Source organism: Varroa destructor, unplaced genomic scaffold (genome assembly GCF_002443255.2).
Source record: "Varroa destructor unplaced genomic scaffold, Vdes_3.0 BEIS01000006.1, whole genome shotgun sequence".
Taxonomy (NCBI): domain Eukaryota; kingdom Metazoa; phylum Arthropoda; class Arachnida; order Mesostigmata; family Varroidae; genus Varroa; species Varroa destructor.
This window is the reverse complement of record NW_019211459.1, coordinates 23686925-23705707: the sequence shown is the minus strand read 5'-3', so window position 1 is coordinate 23705707 and position 18783 is coordinate 23686925. Positions and strand designations below refer to the sequence as shown.

At 41.1% G+C, this 18783-nt stretch overlaps 1 protein-coding gene across 15 annotated transcripts in view; it reads right to left on the bottom strand.

The window, feature by feature from the left end:
- The window catches only part of LOC111252343 (sperm-specific sodium:proton exchanger-like), a 135561-nt gene that overhangs the window by 32846 nt on the left and 83932 nt on the right, over window positions 1-18783 (bottom strand). For 11 of the 15 annotated variants that reach the window (XR_015330429.1, XM_086993261.1, XM_022810051.2 and 8 more), the window contains 2 exons: window positions 17989-18132; window positions 4715-4831 (listed from right to left, as the gene is read on the bottom strand). Coding sequence is in view for 14 of the 15 variants with exons in the window: in XM_086993261.1 (XP_086849387.1) it covers window positions 4715-4831; window positions 17989-18132 (261 nt within the window). In the remaining variant the exon portion in view is untranslated. Of the gene's footprint in view, window positions 1-4714; window positions 4832-5211; window positions 5332-7841; window positions 8054-8112; window positions 8853-17988; window positions 18133-18783 lie in introns of those variants that run through there. The other 4 variants (XM_086993265.1, XM_086993266.1, XM_022810054.2 and 1 more) reach the window with 4 other exon arrangements.

The window sequence follows — 18783 nt, the reverse complement described above, 5'->3', positions numbered from 1 at the left end:
AAGTTACATATGGCGATCAGAAAGATCACGAAACAACACCAACAGCAAGCGGTTAATCGAGAAACATGAAAAAGAAAGACAGTTTCAGGCCCGGTTTCGAAACTCAGGCCCACGCCGCATAAGCCTGAAGCGTTCCAACGTTAGGTTAAGGGAAACAGAAAATCACTGTTAGGTAACGATTCGGCCTCGCTATGAATTATGAATACTCTTAATAATGTTATGTTTACGCAACAAAATTACCTTGCCTCCCTGGGTTTGTAGCTAATGCCATTAGAAGTCACCGAGCAGCAGACATTGTTGACCCGTGGCTTGATTGGCCCCTTCGTTGATTCGGTCAACAATTCTGCCTTCCCCTTTTTCACCCTATAGGCCTTAAAAAAGGTATCTAATCAAAGATGGCTAAGATCAATTTCGCTGGGTGTTGACGAGGTAAATACGAGAAAAAAAATACAACTTTATAACAAAGTTCAAGGTGTAGCAAAGTTAGATATTAATCCCTGTAATCGATTAATGGCGTTGATCATGACTAGCAACGTATGTAGACTGGGTCCGAAGTGTTATAGAAGGGCTTATCAAAACTGAGACGAAGAAACAGAACGAGAGAACGTCAATGCATGTGCCTCGTAGTCAAGCGTTACAAAGGGATCACGCTCGTGATGTTACCTTCTAATAATAATAATAATAATAACAGCAGTAGTCAGAAAACAGAAGCAGAACAATATACAAAAACAAAAAAAAACCACGTACAAATCATGGCATTCGTTCCTCTACGGTGTACCCGTGCGCTGCGATACGGGCTCAGCTAGCAAAAACTGTGTCTTATTATAATTTTCGACAATAAATAATTTATTTGTTTGCACTTTTATTATTGTGTTTTTTTAATAGCTATGAAATACCAACTGGACATAAACGTGACGGTAAAATTTCGATCTGTATAGGCCGCTATGTACTATCAATTGTGCGTGGCGCAATGCGTGGCTTACATAGAAATACGCGTACCAATCGCGCTCTTCGTCGAGCCCCAAACATAGCGCACCCTGTGTATCGACAATGTACATAACTTATTATTTAATTTTTATCTCTACATCAGTTGGCATCAATCGATTTGCGTTAGCCTATGTGACCTACCGAGAAAACCATAGTCTATCGAAAACGACCACATAAAGCGTTTGGCCGACAAACACAACGGATCGCTCTGCATAGTTTTGTGTGTATCTACGCCCGCTTCCCCTATACCGTTCAGCGTCAAATGGTCATCATAATAACAAACGGTACCAAAGCAAAAAGCACCAATAGTAAACATCATTGACAATAAGCTAAGTGTAATTAATTAGCATTACGAATAGCAAAATAATTGAGGAATACCTTGGATTGGCCAGGTCGATGATGCCAAAACACAGAAGTGTATTATAGCTCGATATCAAAGGACACCGCTGTGCCTGCTCCGATAGAAGACACCCCCTATTCAACACAATTATTCGTTCTAGGCTCACAAATATAAAAGGACACGTGACAGGAATAAGTGTATCCCGTAAAGCTTTCCGACGTTGCCAATGCCCATAAGCACAATAGTTTTAATCATTAGCAATGTTAGCATGTATCGAATTGGATCAGGGAATCGGCTGACGGACGGACGAATTGGTCAAGATGTCCAACAAAACTGGTCGTGGTAACGACGCTCGCGCTGAAATCGGGGCGTTGAGGGGTATGTGATCGAACAAGTGACTTCTAATAACACCTCAAAAACTTCGTGCGTTGCAATAACAGGCCTCAAATAACAAAAGCAGCAAAAATGCAGCCACCGTCGCGTTTGCAGTAACAGCAGAAGGAGAAAGGAAAAGATTGGCCGCATGTAAAAAGGTCGAACCCACACGGAGCCAATGCGATCCACACTAAAAGAGCCGTTCGAACAATAACGTTATTAACAACTGTACTGCCAATGACATTTCGAGTGGTAGTACATGGTCACAACAGCGACTTTCGAATACACCGACGACGCTCGTTATGGCACTGGTTTGTTTTTCCTTTTCGTCCCGTTCATCCATTCGAATTATATATATATATATACACACACATATATAGTAGCGGCGCCAATAATAGCAACGAGCGGTCGGCAGACACCAGCAGCAGCAGCAGCTGCATACGTTACAACGTGGGCATTTAAGTTTTACACAGGCTTCAAACAGTGACAGCTTCGAGAACAAGTTATAATAGGTATAATTATGTGACGGCACGGATACATAGATCACACAAAATTATAGGCGCGAAAAAGTAGGACGATTGGCTTTGATAGAAGTAACTAAGGCGATCGACAGAAGCATCCAGTAGGACGTGCTCTCAAATGCGTTTGAATGCGGTAACTATTTAGGAAGCGAAGGACTGACATAGACTGAACCTGTGCTAGACCGAGACGAACTGCCTTTGGGCAGCGATTCTGAACTGATTCATTGGGCTTCTTTTTGACCCACAAACGGCGACGTCTTCGACGAACCGCAAACTCCAATTGTGGGAGATGACCAGACACGGTGGATAACAAGTTATAAAGCGCTTTAACTACAACGATAACTGAACATAGTACTGACGCAGAGGTTAGCAAAAGAGTACGGGCTGAAAAGCAAACATTTTCTTATGTATCATTCCTGAGACTGTTTTTAAAAACAAAATGAGATAGCAAAAAAGTACTTTGCATGTTTTAACGGTGCAATTAGTGACAATTATGTTTGTTTAATATCATCACGATTCACTCGATTACGGCTTCGCTTCTCGCCTAAACGACTAAGCAATTGTTACCATTAGGAGCCAGTTGTCTTCATTTCAATCCGCAAACTTCTTTGCAATACTAAGTCTGCCTCAAGCGATACGGATGAGTTAAGGACCGGTAAAATGACGCTCAAATACGCTACATAGCAAAAAAAAAAAATCTAACAAAATTCAAGCTTAACTTTATAGCAGGCATCGATGCCCAAAAATGCAAAGGCCAAAAAAAGTGCCAAGCCACTTAAAATGATTAATCGTTATAGATTATTTGAAGCGCCCGATTGGCAGCTGCTACTCTCGCTTCTACGACAGCTGTTACCTTTCCCATCGAAGACCTAGGTGAACTAAAAACGGCTTTTTGGACATTTTTCCTCTAACTAAATTTTCAAATTCCGGGAACGATTTACGGGTCTTTTCAGTAGGAAGAGGTGTTACTGAGACCAGAGCTCTACGTTAATAGCGGATAGTAATTTGTAGTATTCGATATAGAAATTTCAAGCATATAATATTGTTGCCCGATACGTACGCCAGCGTTTTTCTGAGTGAACATGAAAAATCTATCCATGATTCTATGCAGACTGTTCTCAAATTCTACACTTACATCTAACTATCATATAATTATATGTAGCGATTTTGTTGTATCGTGACTTCGACTAACTTATTCAACAGCTACATTGAGAATGTATAATTAGAAAGTCTACGGATAAAGAATATTTCAGATTGGATCAGATTTGCCCACGCTAGTTTCGCTTGAACGAGCAGGTAAACGAGTAGGATAATTGACAGCGACTGAAACCCTATCGTCCAACATCGTGCTTACTCACTACGAAGAAAAGTTATTCAAAAAAAAAGACTAGCGAGAGAAGGAAAAGGCTTGCAGCCGATCGCTGTCGAATTTCAAAAAAAAAAAAAAAAAAAAGAAAAAAGTAGAAGTTACATAATCGAAAAGTTAACCGTGACTGCAGTTGGCCGATGTGCACGTATGTTACCGACGCAATTTCCGTTTTTACTGCCAATTTTATTGCGACCAACGACATTCTAAATCCAAGCGGCGCCTCTATACACGTAATATAATTTTATCACAAACATTGACGAATGTATTTTCTAATGTGTCAAGACAATTGTATGGCCCTTTTCGCTTTGAACAATTGTCTATGTTCGCTTTGACTCTTGTATAGCCCCTTATATACGTAGGCAAAGATGTCTTAGTCTGCTGGAGCAGTTTTCCTTCAGAAATAATGTTGAATCGCCGCAAAGAGACCTCATTCTCCATTTAGATACGCTACCAGGCCCACACGTGACGCAACTACGAATGAGATGAGTGGCGGTAAACCCAATTTGTTTGTGACAAGCATAAATCGGTACAAATAGGACACTTCTTTTGTAACAAAAAGCAACATGCAGAAGAATCATTCACTTTTTATGCACGTTACGAATCTACGTTCAATATCTATGATACGAACTCTCGCATATCAGAGTCTTTTTAGAAACTCTAGGAAAAAATTAAATAAAAAATGCAGAGTCGATTATTACAATAATGAAAAGGTCAGGTGAAAATAATGCAAAAATTTTCTGTTTCAAAAACAACCCGGGATTTTTATTCTTTTAGGTCGTCCAGTGAATACGGTTTGAGGTTCAAACCTTGTACAAGTATAATTGAGATAATAAACTTCTTACTCCGTTTTAGGTATTGACTTGCTTTGCCCGAGCCATCTTGTGTCAGCTAATGGCTTTAAGTAGGCCACCGTACCACGAGATGATAGAGAAGGACGTTATAGCAAGGGGTAGGACACGCTGCGAAAGCGGGCTTGCCTGCGTGCTGATGCGAAATCAACCACAATCGTTGAAATTAAATTTAATGCATAGAAGTTACTCTTTTAGCTCGCATTATCAAGATTCTAATCGAAGTGGGAGTATAAAATGAGCCACTAATGTGTAACAGTCCCATTGTACGAACCGTTCATTTCATTTCCTGGTATGAGCATCGCAAGAAGGACTTCATAGATGACGATTGCCGAGCCATCATTAAGCAGCGCTTCGCCGTCGATGATTGTGGTGAGAACTTTCGAAGTGCCTGAAAACAGGAAAACAAAATACCAACTTCAGGAAATATTCAATACTGCGTAACATTTACACAATCCTGCTGTTTAAAATTAGATTGTTGGGACGCATTCTGAGACCGCATGAAACGAGTACACAAAGATAGGCTATAACAAAAGCGTCGTACGACATATAATACATATGGTTCCATTCCAATTTCTTCAGGATTTTAGGAGGAACATAGAGGGCCTCCGTATGTATGTACAGTCGGAGGTGAGTGCTAAGAGGCCGGTTGAATTTAGAAAAATCCTTAGCTCCAGTTACCGATTATTGTTCTACATGCATCTTCGTATTATACGCATTGCGGTTAAATCAACATCTTGAACATGTTCAAATCCTCTATTTAATACTTACCGAAAAATAACGTTTCATTCTTTGTGTCATTCCGGAATTATATCACACCGTAATAATGACTAACTTCAAATATTTTGCAGCATACAGGAAAGGTAACCGGCTAGCTGTTTTACTTCTGCCCTGAACAATTGTTTCCATTCACCGAACATCAAACAAACCAGTTAGCGAATTGACATTATGGCCATTCTAACGAATTTCTGACGTGAACGTCCTATTGTCGTCTCATTGTCCGTGCTTACTGCAAGCGCTCGCGGCTGAAAGTTTATCATACCTTTGTACCCTTTAATCAGTAGCCTGGAGACATACAAGGTTCGCTTACTTTACGCGCGCCACGTGCATGAGCCAGTGTGAGATTGCCCCGCTGGGGGTACGGTAGCGCCAGTCCTCCCTCAGCGGCTCTATGAGTTCTCACGCATCGCTCAACCACAATCTTTTTGGTGGGCAATTAAGGTTGTTTGGCATAGACATTCTGTCATACTCCATGTGTGCCACAATTCCGTAACTGTGTTAGATGAAGACCTCGAAAAAAAGCAGTTTAGAGCAGATCGCTGTTGTGGGTGGCAATCATGTCGCAATCTCTACTCCACTATGTCTTCTTAGAAATACTCAAGATCCCCCCGTATTGTGTAAAATAATAAAAAATGGTCGGACACGGATACGTGCCTCCCCTAATTTTTCATCGCCGTGAAAAATTTGCTAGACATGGGCTCACATATACGGACACACAATTGCTAAAGCACGGGGTTTATCGTCTTACCGCGGTGACGCCATTGATTGGTCGCCGTGGAGCCATCTATCTGTGTTGTCTATGTCTATTGTACGCAAATCGTGTCAGAACGCTCTCTCTGTTGATGTTTTGCAAGTTTCATATAGACGACGCCGGTGAACGGTTCGATATTTTGCTGCGACTATTATGATAACGAACGCGTCAGGTAAAGCATATGCCTCGCACAGTCTATATATATATATATATATATATATATATATATAATAAATTTGAGTTGTCGTAAATGTTTATGAACGTTTGTGTATTTTGGGTCCATCCGACACTGTAAAAGCATGGCGCATATATTAAAAATGGTCGATAAGCGTTCGTCCACTTGGCCGCGGCTTTCCGGCAACGCTGTTGTCCTCCAAAGACCGAGAAAGCTCGACAAACTAGAGCATATGATTGTCGAATCCCTGTAGGAATAAACGTCCCTAAAGGAAAAAAACGCACAAACGGCTGTACGAATGACTACACAGCAAAGCAAATCATCATCAATTCATCTATCGAAAGTTTTCCCTCGCATTTTTGTACGCAGACAGCGCTTGCGTCATCGTACTGAAGTTTCACTGAAAGCTTTCAGCAAATCTATTAGTCAAGCTAAAGGTAGGCGTTCAAAGTTGTCAATATTGCGTAGAAAACGGAATCTGAGAGTAACGATCATCATCAATCAGCCAATGTAGATCAGCACAGTTTTTCGAAATTATTCGCCGGCCGCCGTTGCATAACAGTCTTCATCTTATAGTTAACATTAAGCTGGTTAAGAAAGATGCACAGTTGGCAGTTTTCTGACACGACACTTTGAATAGTGTCGAACGTGTTATGAAATATTTGTCAAACCGTATGATGGGCTGTGCGCGCTCTGCTAAAACAGACTCGGGTTGGGCGGTAGACCGTTATTGTGAAGGCTTTGCGAGTGCTGATACTTTGTTCAATATCTGCCTTCTGTCACTGTGTATTCAGTGAAAATCTTCGAAGATATGGTAGTTGCTTTATCGAAACAGTATATGATGACGTGTTTTCCCGCAAGAATATTTGCACCTATTTTCGGCAGCTGTTACAAATGTCACGAATGTGGGTTAACGGTATTCACTCAGAAAGGCGTCGCTCACTGCAAGTGCGCGTCTTTGCGCATTTGATGATTAAAGATCGCGCTTACATCACTAATCATATAACATATAACAAGAATAATAATAGGTGGCAATCAATCAAAAAAAAAAAAAGAGTTATTCAATGCCTGCTTTATTATGACAGAAAACTGAAGAGTAGGCACAGCTGGCTATACTAAAATTTTAGTAACGGTTATGTGGTCATTCGCGTCTAAAGCTTAGCTACGCAAGCTATACCTATGATCTTTCCAGCGGCACACTCTTTCATGTAAAGCTTCCGTACCGCTACATTATTAAGAAAAAACGGTTGGCAAGATATTGCAGCGCGATGAACTATGCTAAAATCGGTTTTATGGCAGAGTAACAGCAGAAAACACATGAACCCTGATGAGAATGCGTCCAATTTGATTTATGTTTGGCTTATAGTTGTGGCTATAAAAAGCTTGCTACTTTTTTCTTCTGTTAATCGTGAGCAGAAAAGGTGAATTGAGTTAATTTGTTAAGCTATGAATTTGGCTTTCCCCCGCGTTGAACGCAGGCACTAATTTTTTTTTTTCTATTATGTCTGTTTCCGTGGCTCACTAGATGAAATTGTATAGAGGTCCTTAGTTATCCAGAAATGTGGATAATGAGTCTTAGAGCAGTCTCAAGATTCGATTCTCGTAAGGCCTCTATGGCTTTACATGTTAAATAAGCGTGTTCAGGTACTCCGCCAGGTGTAAGCCGTTAACATCGTTCACAGATCAAAATCTCACCTGTGATAGATTTCCTATTTTCAAGTTACATACATATTGAAAAATCTGTAGAACTTCACACCTTTTCACTTCTAGCGAGATTCACGTCAATTACATATACGATATAGGATTGATTGTTTATTTTACTAACACAAGTCTTTTTCCGAGTGAAAAAAGCCAGCGTCACGCTCGCAAATAGTATTACAAACAAATAATTGGTGCACATTCGAGTATATATTAGATTGTGTTTCAACTGGGGTCCAGGACTGTCGAAAGTAGGGGCTTTCAGTACCTTTGGTAGTTCTGTTAGCACCAACGAGCGGCGTCCGTCATTCACTTATCCCTCTTTCCTTCTCCGATTCTCAGAATAACTTCGAACGCTAGCGCGCAACGACACCCATATGGAGTCAGCAGCAATAGCGAGTTGGGTTCGAAAACAGTGCAGGCCTGCAAAGTTTCTTTGCCGGTTTTTGCATAGTAACAACAGGTCACAAAACAAAAGTGGATCACAGGCTACCACTATGACCGGCTCTTCGGTGAAACGTTATTTGTTGTGCTGCATACGGCTGATGGTAGAAGGCGCGACAAAGCCTGTGGCCAGATACTTCTTCCCTAAACGATTGTTTCCTCGTTTCGACATGGGGGATGCGGCAGTAACGGTGATGGTGGACCGTGCAACGGCGGCAAATAGGGCTGAAGAAGCAGCCAGTTCAAAGAAAGTGATAAACAAATAATAACTGTGCCTCAATGCAGGGCAGTGTCGCCTGTCGCACACTATTAGCGAGCCAATGGCGACGAGTGTCATTGCGACAATAAAAGAAGAATCTTCGCCCCATTTACGCGATACATATTAACGTTCGTAGACGTAAAAAATAGCGTTTTTGTCTGACAGAGAAAACCGTGAAGTGACTGTCACTGCCGCTAGAGACAATACGGCGTGATATTTGAAAATGCGTCAGTGGAACGAGTTGATTGAAAAATGTAAGGAGTTGGAGGAAGACTGACTATATGGGGTTAATGGTGTCAATATGGCGATGTAAGCGGGAACATAAAAGCTAGTCTTCAAGTGAATATGACGCACTGCGTAATATTTGTCTTGTTTTTATGAAATTTAAGTTACTGAGAAGAAATATGTTCTTCTAGGTAAAAATCTACTAAAGATACGCTGGGCGGAAGATAGTTTCGATCTTCAGCATAAACAATCAGGTTGCTTTAAATGATATTGACCGATCCTGCCTCAAATATTTGCTAATATATACGCACACATATAACCTAAAGGAAAGCTGGTACGCCGAATGCGTAGAAGGCCTTTTTATTGAAAAATTGATATCCTTCTGTCCAACTAGTCATGAAGACACAGTCCTAGTTGGAACCTTATTGAGAGTTGTCACCCGTTTGCCCTACGCGAAATTGATTTATCGGATAACTTCCAAACGTGTCTAAGACTAGTAAGGAATTATGGAGACAACTTTAGTCGAATTATGGTATCTTTTAATCAAAACTGTGAGTCAGCGTAGGAACTATTGCATCGAGCAGCGTATAGGCAGCGTGATATGATGGTTGCGCATCAATGCCCGCTTGTATTCTTATTCATTGGACGAGCTGTATGTCCTGTATATAATACGCCGGAGTAGGTGTACATTTCCTTCAGAGACAATTGCTTGATAATTGAAGAGTGCAAAGATTTTTCCACCGAAGATGTAATCAACGCCACTGCTTGTTGAGAAGTTTCCGAACTTTCAAGTTCCACCAAAATGCCTACCATAACGTGGTGTTGCCAAGGCGAAGAACCGGGTGTCATGGTCGTTTTTAATGATCCGAGTATGGAACGTAGGAGTTACGTAAACCAGTCAAGGGACAGTGATTACTATATGTATTGAAATTATCTCAATAGATTTGTCGCAACAGTGAAGTGGTTTGCTTACTAAGCGGATTGACATAGAGATGATCTAGATTTGAATCTGGGCGTGGACAATAAATTTTCAAACAGTAGGAAGAGCGGTGAATATAGAAACGGACGCAGTGGCTTAAGCGGCCAAGCCTCAGGTTGAAAGCGAATAGGGCGTTGATGCTTCATATCCTGCCAATAAAACACAATTTTCGTGAAGAAATAACGGAAGTTATTTACATAGCAATGAATTGCCTTTTCCAAATTGCCCGTATAGAGCTTCAAGCTTTTACAAAGTAACACAAATTAACGATACCGAAGCCCGTAGCAGACGCGTAAAAGGAACCACTGAGAATCAATTATAGAAAAAAGAGTTTTTTTATTAGTTATCCTGGTTAACTGGCTAGCTTGAACAGTTTATCGTTTCGGAGTCATAAACTCAATGTTACTTTATGTTGAGTGTTATATTTAGGGCAGGCTCGGTCGTCCTAAATCGTCGAAATAGAAGTGGTCCCACTAATTAGCAGAAAGATACTTTAGAGTCATCGAAAGTACCTCCTGTTGACCTATCGCTTGCAAAGTGCTCAAAATAAAAATTATTTTCTGTGATCATCTTGTAATTTTGCTAATGCTGCATACCACCCAATATCTCTTGTATTCTCAAGAGAGCAAGTGAAGCTTAGCTAGCTTCACTAGCTAAGCTAGGCTAGCACAAACGAGGCTCAATAACTCATCCACTCGCGGTTTACCCATTAATCTTTTTGCTTTGCCATTCCTGCCCCGTCATCCATTGCCCCACGCCTACGCGCCCATTTCCCACTAGCAGTAATTGAATTTGAGCTGTTCCAATCCCACCTACTGCATCGTCTTCACTCACGTGACAAACATGAAAGGTTTTCAGTATCGCATCCCATCCCGACATCCATAGATGCTGCACTAGGTTATTCGATAACGTAAAATCAGACAGTGAAATACGCTATTAGGACAGCCAATTTAATAGCTAGAGCGTGTCCATTATGACGATGCTCATCATCGATGTCGTTCACCTGAGACGGGTATGAATGCTGCACACATCCCAGAACCGATACCCTTTCAGTTGCCGAGACTGTTTCTCGCTCGTTCCATTGCCTTTGTGGTTTCTTTTGGGGTCTGCTGATGAGTACTTCTAGATGTGAATTCGTCTATCTAAATGTAACCAAGAAATGGTATCGATACTTCGGACGTGGCTAGAGCGGCAGTCGTGGTTGAATGCGGTGATACTTCTGAAATTCATATATGCTAATGTAGATCAAGTAAACGTCCAGCCCGACATGTCATATCTGGCATAGTTTCCACTGCCAGGGACAACTACCAAAAAAGTGGACAGAAATAGTAGACACCCCTATTACAAACGCGAACACAGACAAATCACGCAGACGGTGCATACGTGAGGAGCATCGCCGTCAGTACTGCTTTTTCCCCTTTCCCCCTACCCTCCTGAGTTTTCCATGCGAAAACGTTATGTGAAAAAAATAACGCTATTTTAAGCGAAAATTATATTATTAATGTCTGAAACATCCTCGAGCGCCATCGGGGTCGATCATAGCTAGGTATCGGAAGATAGCAGCAAGAACGAGATATAGGGAGAGAAAACAACGTGCTAGTGCCCAGATCTGAATCAGGACGTTAGTAACCCTTCTGCTGGTCCCTTCTCTGTTCTGCCGGTATAACGGCCTGAATCCGGAATCGAATCAAAAGTGGTACAGTCCACTTATTCGTCCGACTACGCTTCTAGTTTGCTCACAGCAGGTTCAATTTGTTGACTAATGTGGCCTTTTTGATCTCGATGTAGGTCAGCAACGGTCGGGATTCAGTCGGGAATCAGTTAAGACTGAGTGAACAGGACAAGTCTGCTTTTCAGACATAATAAAGTGTCTTTGTAGAAATGCTACAATTTTACTACACACGATTATTATTATTATGATAACATTTGTAGTACAAATATGTGTGGAAGTAACAGTTTGTGTGCCAGCAAAAATTAAATACTACACAAATCTGAAGGCCAGCAATGAAGTACTTCGAATAATAGTCGCACTACACAATACCCACTGCATGTGGAATCCTGTATAGCAAAAATAATGACCATAACACGTGAGTGCGATAGGTAAAAGTCCTATTTGTTAATATTATGATAATTATTTATTTGCTATATATAATTGACGTAATAGACAATAATGCATAATAACATTATATTAATACAGACAGTAGGAACTCAGTGGTATGGGGATCAGCCAGGCTAGACAGTGTCCTGAATACCGTGTTTCAGGGACTTGGTTTAAGGTCGTTTGGCGACCAAAATGCTTTCGTCAAAACGAAGAATTATTAGGACTCTTCTATTTGACACGTGTTAACACTAACTCCTAATGTAGGTTGTCCTCGTTACCATGAAAAGTCATCCATACTCAATAAGTACAATATACGCCTATCAAAACAGACATCGTATATGGGCACACTCTATCGACAGAGACTGCAAAAGCTTTTCTGATATCATTCAAGTGTTGCCCACGCTTTTATCTTTGGCTCTTTTGTTTTTTGCTTGTTTTTTTGCTTCTTTCAGTAGTCTTAGTAACGCGTAATCACAGAGGGGCATTTTGGAATTCGGTCTATTAAACTTGTCGATTGGCGAGCAACGCAATCGACCGACTGACCAAAACGATCTAGATAGCAGGCGCAAAGACTGTCTAGCAGACGACCTTTGATGATGGCTAGTCTTCACGAGTAGCACCATCGTTAGCCAAGCAGTCTGCGGGGCAGCTTATTTAATGCTCATGTATAGCCACATCGAAAACGGCGACTCGTTCGTTTTGCCTCTTTATGTCGGTGTGTCTATGTATGTATGAGTGGGTCGGTGTTATCGTTGCAGGACTGCTTACCCTTATACAGTCTGGTAGTTCCCGTCGAACGTTCTACTTTATTTACAGTCTGGCCTAGTCTTCCACTGGATCTGGCCGCTGTGAAAGATGTCCAATGCTAGAATGGCCTTGGCTTGAGCTGGGTCGACGTTTTCGTCTCCAGCCAACCCAGACCTCTAGCTGGGGCATAGCGTTCACAAAATCAGATCTGCGCACGAACCTGCGATGTTCACGTATTGGTCGGATAGTTGGAAGCAATACGGCAATACAACTTTTATCCGGTTGATGTAAAGTGCGCTTGAGGAAGACAAAGTTACTCATCTGAGAAGACTCGTTGTATTAATTTGGTAATCAAATACATTTGGTTAAAGAATTCAAATAGAGCTTGGCTGAACTGGCTTGTAAGCTTAACGTGTTGTTGGCTCAGGAACGCCAATAACGGTGCATGCAATTATAATAATAAAATTAGAGAAGACTATTTAGTTCGTGGGCGGAAGTTTAGATTCAAACGGCCCGACGCTCGCCACTATCTATCGACCATACACGCTTTTAGTGTGAGAATCGGAAGAACTGTTTATGCTAACAATGGGTGTTGCTGTTAATCTTCTTGTTGTAGCCGTAGTCATTGTTGCTTTGTTATTGCAGAGCTGTTCGCTGTAGATCTACGTGTTTCTTAATGTTATAGCAATCTATAGAAGAGGCCAGTAAGCGGCGTCTGTTGTAGAAGATATCTCACCAGAAACTGGCGGGGGATGGCTGGCAAGGGAGTCTGGTTGCAAAAAAAACAGTGATCATTCAGAAGCAATCGCAGAATCCTCTGTAGATATTGTTAGCAGGCATATTCGTAGCTTGTACTACATCTCAAGTGTTACATTTACGACGCGTCACCTCGGCAGTACTTGCAATAGTGGCGCCTTTTGGGTTTTTGGAATACGTTAGCTTCTGGAACAGGCATATATATAAGAATTTAAGATAATCTTCTTATCTACATACGAAGTATCCACAGCGAGCGAACCAGTAGCCCGCGATGCGCGCATGTTAACAGCAAAAGCTCCTCCGTCGTTTGCGAGCAACTAGTTGAATTTTTGCCAGAGGTATTAGGCAAGCGATTCGTGATCGGCCAGTCCGTGATTGCGTCTCCGCTAACGTTGTCGTGATAATGGCAGGACTCATTCTTAGCGAACTATTTGGGCAAGTGTCCGATGAAGAGGTTTAGGAAGATGCCTTCAGTTGAACGTGTACATAGTTCGTCTAACTTATTAACACAATTGCTTGCGATCAGGAATGATTAGAATAACTTTCAGAGAATGACTCAGACGGCCCCTTCGATTATTGCCGAGGCATGTATAGCATGAATCATCACATGTATGAACAAGTGACGAGTTTTTTCGCACGAGACAAACGCTCAATTACCGATAGCTTTTTTCGAAGCGAATAATTCGTCCAAGTAACAACTGGGAATTTTTTTTTAAACCGAGAAAATTATGCCATTGAACCAAACAGACCATAGCGTTTGAAATTATTCCTATTGGACCAGACCCAGTTTTCTATGATGCCACATAGTTGCTGGGAACTATCGCAATCTCATATAAGTATTCTGAATGGCAACATTGTATTTTTGAGAATGCACACCAAGCGGAAGTCATCTCTCTCGTGGCCGCGGTATCATCCCCATTAGTCAATATCTGCTTTAATCGTCGTCTGCTATACGCTACAATGGCTTCGTCAGAACAAGCGTCTGATGATACCCGGATTCTGAAACGGTTTACGATAAAAGTTATAGTTTACCGCGTTATGTAGGTTACCTCGACGCCACAGCTCCTTATCAAGGTAGTCTAACATCTCTCATAGACGCCAGCTAAACTCAAACATCCATCTTTCTGTGCCTGTAGTCTACTCAATCGATAAATCAAATTTCCATGTCTCATACAACAAATCTTCCTGTTTAATATCCACTTAATGTAGTATATCTTAACCAAACATTCTTGAAAGCACTTCATAGTTATTACACTTCATTAAGGTAGCGTCCCCAGTGGCAGCTACTATTGTTCCCTTGTAATTAAATGCTAGATTGTAAATTTCCTTTTCTAGTATCTTCCAACCTGTCTGATTTCGTGTTATTTATTTGTACCACTCGATACACGTATTCTCTTTACCTAATGATGACCTACATATATATTGGTTATCGTTACTTACGTAGTTTTTCGTCCGGCAGCAGTCACAGCGATAAGAAAGGAGAGAAACATCAGAAAATGGCGCGCAAATTTAAGTTTGCCTCGCCAGGCAAGCACCGCGGCCTAATACCAATGCGTCAGGGTGATTGAGCTGCCGTCGATGCAAAATCATGAAACTGTTTGGCGTTTTTTTTTCCGGTGATGTGACGCTCTATTGGCGTCTATGGTCTGTTACTATTCAAGTTCGGATTGGGCCCAAGGCAACTGCAGCCCATCCACACAAATGACTTCTCGACTGGTTGCTCAGTAGCCGCTTGCCAGAGACGAACAGACAGGATTAATAACCCGTTAAGATCAGCGCCGCTTGATCATGAACTCCACGTTATGATGCTATTTGAAGACATGAAAGTTTAATTCAGTATTGTAAACAACGTTAATACTAAAAAAAAAAAGAGCCCTCCTCGTTTCCTCTCTAATTTCCGTCTTTTACTATAGTAGTCGTAGGTCGGAGAGTTTAAGGAACAGACGGACCAGACTCCTTAATAGCTAACATTTTATCTATTGCACATTTGATGGAGCGATTTCAATCTGCGTGGCACTTTTTGGTCCGTGGCTGTCTTTAGGAAAGTAACGCAAACGAATAAATGCTAAGAATTGTTTAATAACTTGCACTGGACGCTATCAAGGGCAACTGTTTCGAACGATAGTGGCATCTGTGGTCACAGTCACTATACTCACTCGTGGGCAAAATGCAAATTACCATCTTGCGCTATTTTTTTTTTAATGATGAACCCAATTAAGCGTCGTAAAATTCCGTTACTATTGTATTGGGTTCGAACGTCCATACTCGATACATCCATCTTCAGCAGGTTCAATACTATCACAAAGGATATTTTTCACCACAGGCTAGAGTTAACATCGGCTGACAACACTGGCTAGCGGGTTTTTAATTTTTTTTTTATTCATAAAAAAATAGTCAGTTCTAAAAGATCTCATTCGTTTGTTCTGGCTTCTCGTGTCAAAAACATCGTGACTCAGACAGTGTCTGTGTTACCGGGCTACCATGTCGATCTGAGGCTTAGTCCCTAAAATATTATGATTCTCATTGATAAGCGGCTTCAAAAGAATCCGCAGCTTGTATTCCTTACGGACTTAGACCTTCCCCTTATTAGCCTTGGAACTTTAATTCCAGTTTACCTCTTACGAAAACAGTACCCCTTTGATAACTGGATCAGACGAAACGCTTCCGGCCGTCAGAACACGATTAAATTTTATTACGCCACCATCCTTCCCCCAACCAAATGAAGCTTGTCAAGTACGAGTGTCACTGGCGTTTATCCTCTGCCGTAGATAGTTCTGCATTATGTAATCCCACTGGCCATTACATTTGCTGCTTGATAATCAGTTAGCTACCTGGGGATGAATTGCCCGTTGCTGTTTGAATAACATACTTCTTTCCATTCATAGCGTGCCCTCTGCGTGCACGTTGCCCATTCCTGGCGGACAAATATTTCCCTTGACGAGTCAGACACTGAGACACAGTCGCTAGAACAGACCGCATAATCCCGTGCTGTTCAGCATTAGGCCGGTCGACTGTACTTATTCAATGCGGCAACTTTACTAACACAACAAAAGCATTAGCTAGAAGCCCAGCTATAGCAATCCCTAACGAAAGACCCATTTACAAATGCTGTCATGCTTCGATAGTTGAGATGACCAACGAAATGCGTTTGATGGAAGCGATCCCCATCCACAAAACATTCTCGAGCACCGAAATCTGGATTAATTTCTAGTGTACGACATCTCTTCTAGCTAGGCTGATTGCAAGGTGTGATCTCGACTGCCATCTCAATCGTGTCGATGCGTACGATTATATTGAAAAAGAATGCGCGAGTATAGGAAAATAGAAGACCTCGACATTGGCGATAAGTGCGGACGAACCAAAGTTCCAGTATGGCAGATTTTCCACGAACATCAAGCACGATCGACTTCTTCCAACACTGCATACAGAGTTGTTGAATAGAATTGTCCATCATCAGTCACTATCTAGTCATCCATCGCATGGGTTCTGAGCAAAGGAATAAGGCTAAAAAACATTACGGAGTGCGTGGGTAGGGTCATGTCTGTAGGCAGCCAATCCGTAAATTGAGGATATTGTAATATAATCTAAATTATAATAGTTTCTGTAAATCATTGTGCGATGTAGAGAGATAGGAGGTATTTTAGGACAACCGCTGAAAAGTCGGTTAGGCAAAACTGCTTCATCCAGTCGTCGTTCCGGTAAGTTAGCCGTAAACTATGTCCATCTGCTACTTTGTCAAATGTCCACAATTGTTCTAGCGAGTAGTAATAATGATTATCAATGTTCCTAAGAGCAGAAAATATCTATCAAAATAAATATGGATTAATGATTATGTTTTGTCCTTTTTTAAAACGTAACATTTCGTTACTTCATCGCAAATATATATGAGATGACGCATATGTCTCTATTTATTCTTGGACATATCATAACAACGAGCACAACCTCGCCTGTAGTCATCAGGCATATTCGCATAGTCCACTTACAGAAAGATCCTGACGTCCTTCTGTACTGAACTGAAGACGTCCTGTAAATGTACGTGCTGAAGTAAATGCCACAACGGGATTATATAAGGTCAGTCATACGGGTGGTCATTCCATTGATCCTCTGTGAGTTACGTTCATAATCTCTTTTTACCAGGCTATCAATTTGATTACACTTAGATAAGGGTCTCTCTCTGCTTTTAATAGAATATTGATTCATTCAGTTTCTGGCTGGACCAGAAGCCTGAAAAGCAGCCTTCCATTGGACCAGCTATCTTATGCGGTGCCTGCTGTCGCACCTTTGGGTAACAGCTCCGTCAATATTTGCCAAGCATGGCATAGCAATGAGGCCATATGGCTGGCTGAAGACGACCTTCGAGTAAGCCAGCTAGCTGAATCGGGACAGGCTATTTGGGCTTCGATTTCAGAAAAAAAAAATATCATAGAAAATCATTTAATTGGATCTCGTCATAGACGCTCTCATGTAGCATTTTAAATGCATTTCACCAAGTGTATTATTATTATAGGAGGTTTCAATTAGTTCAACCGGTAAACGTTTGATTTCTGATAGAAAGCAGATTTTTTAAAACGATTAGAAGCGGAGATTGTTTTATTCAACTACATATAGTGTATAAACTGTCGTTTTTACTTACCAATATCCCTGAGAAGGGCTACGACTGCAACTGGATCAGTGGCCGAAAGGATGGCTCCAAAAAGAAAGGCGTAATGCCACGACCAGGCGTTGTACGCATGAAACAGGTTCATAGACATGAACGCCGTTAGACTTGCGCATATAACTGAAAGTTCACACCAGACCACAGAATGATATTTTAAAAACGATCATTTTTAACAAATCAACACTATCATACTACCGCTAGCATCTATTATCGAATAAAATTCAAAAAGTAACACAGATTTTAATATAATAATTAAATCATTTGTGGAAAAACAGTGGTTCTAGATTGTGACGCTTTTGCATAATTACATAGATCGATCATTTGAGTGGTAACAATTGATGAGACTAACCTATACCTTATAAAAATCTATGGCACGTAAACGGCACCCGTATGTGATGCGGGCGTCTATGAATTATAGCTGACTTTTCTAATGTACACTGATCTACTCTATGCTCCTATATAGTGTATACTATACCGAAAAAGGCATAGGATTCCCTGAAGCCCTACCAAAGTTGAGATTGTCAGTAGCGAGAATTGTTCTCCCCCGTTGAAGTCATAAATTGGTGTTTCTGCTGAAAGAAACTGCTTCTGATCGAGCTATCGCAAAACGTACCAGTTTGTGTATGTATAGTACATCTTATACTTAATTACATAGGAACTTGACATAGTTCACAATAAAAATACATGAAAGATGCTGAATAATAATGATAATATGAATAGCCGTATATATACACCTCTCTCTCTCTCTCTCTCTCTCTCTCTCTCTCTCTA